A 2,604-nucleotide genomic window follows, 5' to 3' on the forward strand; every position below is an offset into this window, starting at 1 on the left:
GACTTTTGATGTGCTGGGCGAGCTGAACATTCCGCTGTCATGAAGTTGTGCTAAGACGCAGGTGAAATGGTGGAGATGCAGCTGAGGAACAAAGCCGAAGAGGAATCTAACTTTGGAGTCGTGCGAGATCCTCGTGCAGCATGGGATAGAGAGTGAAGCAGTGATGAAGCAGGTTATTGTGGAAGACTTGGTAGTTATGTTTATCGTACTTGTTGAGTGACTCGAGTACAAAGCAGAGGAGTACGAGTTTGTGATTGATATCTTTATTAACCAAGTTGAGCTGATCCGCCTTGCGAATGAGCACATTGTGATGAAGTAGCGGAGACTGTGCTGAGGAGTGACAGCGTCTGTTGTGATGGAGCATAGATGATTCTGCGAAGGTGAAGTTTACAACTGAGAAGGAAATTGAAGATGCATGACAGAGCAGAGAAGGAGAAGAAGCAGGAAATGCGAAGGAGATTCTGAGCAATTGTTCAGCGACACTATCAGTGCATGCGTTTGAGGGTGTGTTTGATGGGGCGACTGATGCGGACACGCAGCTTATATGGTTTGGTGAGTGAATGGAAGCAGAGGTGCAGAAGGATCGGAGGCGGATTCATTCAAAAAGTCAGACAAGAGGCTTGGTACAGAAGAAGTGTTTATTTGAGAAGACAGTTAAATGCTGCACAGACGATGGGTTTACGCGGATATGATGCTTCGTACGCCATTTCTAACAGACCAAGCTTTCTCAGCGGTTGTTCCTATGGATGCTTCCATGGCATTGAAGATGGCAGCAGAGGATTTGCATTATAATTCTATTTCTTCTTCTTCTTCGTTGTCGTCGTCAATTTCTATTTTTTTGAGTGTCTGTTCCTTCTTCTCATCCTCCTCATCGTCTCAAATATCTCATCTGTCACATTCCTCTTCTTCTGTCTCTTCATCAGCCTCAGCGCATACATCTCTGGAAGCACCTGCTTTGAACAGTATATCGAATGCATGTGTTCTGACGAGTCGCCCGTTGATGTTTCTTGTTTCATTGGCTTTACGGCATTTGCACAGCTCCATCGACCTCCTCATCTCCTGATGCGACGAATGGGAAGAGTGTGACGAAGGAATTGGTGGATGCACATCATCAAGAGGAGTGGGGGATTTGAACAGACGAGGAGGCGAATAGAAGAAGCGCTTCTGCGACGAGGTGTGTAAAGATGGAGAGTACATGCCAAAGAAAAGCGGCGGCGCATCAGTTGCTGAAGAATAAAGAGGCGCAATAAGAGCAGATGAAAGAGAAGAGGATGAAGTGGTGGAGATGATAGCAGACGAAGTGACTGGAGCTGGCAAGTTTGATGAGGCAGTTGGGGCTGCAACAGCAGCAGATCGTTGGAAGCTTCCTAGATGAACCAAATGAGAAGGATGCAAGGGAGAGCTTGCCTGTGTGAGAGACAACTGCGATGTGGCTGAGGATGTGCGGGTGTGGAAAGAGTTCGTGTTCAAAGAGGAAGACAATGATTGAGATTGAGATTGAGACTGAGACTGAGACTGAGACTGAGACTGAGATGAAGGCTGAGGTTGTCGGGTGAGTGCGGGGCCAGGCGAGGTGGATGTTGACATCTGCTGGATGGTCTGAGAGAAGGAAAGAAGAGCAGAGAAAGAGGAGGAAGCGAGAGATGTTGGAGAAGTCAGAGAGGCCAAGGAAGAAGAAGCAGAGGAAGATAAAGGTGGAAGGGAAGAAGACGAGGACGACGACGAAGAAGATGCAATGGATGTAGTTGAAGATCCCCCAAGCACAATCGTAGGAGCCAATAGTGATGCAGTCACAGAAGACGATGTGTCATCAAAGAACGAGCGAAGCGTGGCTAATGCAAAAGTGGTAGATAATGGAGCGTTTGAGGTGCTTATCTCAGAGAGGAGAGCTGTTGATGAGTGTGTGCGTGCTATTGAAGTGGTTGTTTGAGTGATGGCAGGTGCAGGGAAGACGAGGGCAGTGGCTGAGACAGATGAAAATGAGGATACTGTTTATGAAGGAGAAGAAGAAGAAAAAGAAGGAGGAGGAGGAAGAAGAGGAAGAAGAGGAAGAATTTGAAGCAGAAGAAGAAGAAAGCAATTTTTGGAAAGATTTTTCGACAGATTTTCCATCTTCATCAACAATCACAAAAAGATAAGTGTCATCTTCTGCATCTGAAGAAGAAGAGGGAAAAGAAGAGAAGGTAGAGGAAGAGGAAGAGAAAGAGGAAGAGAAAGAGAAAGAGGGAAAGGAAGAGGGAAAGGAAGAGGGAAAGGAAGAGGGAAAGGAAGAAGAAGATGAGGGAAAAGAAGATAATAAACAATTATTATTTTTTTCTATATTCTTCTTTTCCATTTTAGAAGAAGAACATTCATCAATATTGTTGTGAAGATTGGGAAAAGGCAAAAGTTCCATTGTAATTAGAGCAGAAAGGAAAGGCTTTGATGGAGGAAGAAGAGAAGAAAAGGGAGAAGAAGAAGGAAGAGAGGAAGAAGGAATTGGAGGAAGAGAAGATGAGGAAAAAGAGAAAGAAGAAGGAAGAGGAGAAGGAAATGAAGAAGGAGGAGGAAAAGAAGGAGGAATGTTTGTAAAAGGAGAAGCATGACTAAAGGAAAGGAGAGTTA

At 45.0% G+C, this 2,604-nt stretch overlaps 1 protein-coding gene across 1 annotated transcript; it reads right to left on the minus strand.

The window, feature by feature from the left end:
* Positions 1-885: 885 nt before the first annotated feature.
* Positions 886-1,587, minus strand: MONOS_17217 (uncharacterized protein; the record flags this gene model as incomplete). Its single annotated transcript, XM_067870115.1, has 1 exon — positions 886-1,587. One exon carries the CDS (start codon positions 1,585-1,587, stop codon positions 886-888), a length of 702 nt encoding a protein of 233 aa, XP_067732619.1.
* Between the last annotated feature and the right edge of the window lie 1,017 nt (positions 1,588-2,604).

The sequence above is a fragment of the Monocercomonoides exilis genome (assembly GCF_001643675.1).
Source record: "Monocercomonoides exilis strain PA203 chromosome Unknown scaffold9-1957334, whole genome shotgun sequence".
Lineage (NCBI taxonomy): Eukaryota > Preaxostyla > Oxymonadida > Polymastigidae > Monocercomonoides > Monocercomonoides exilis.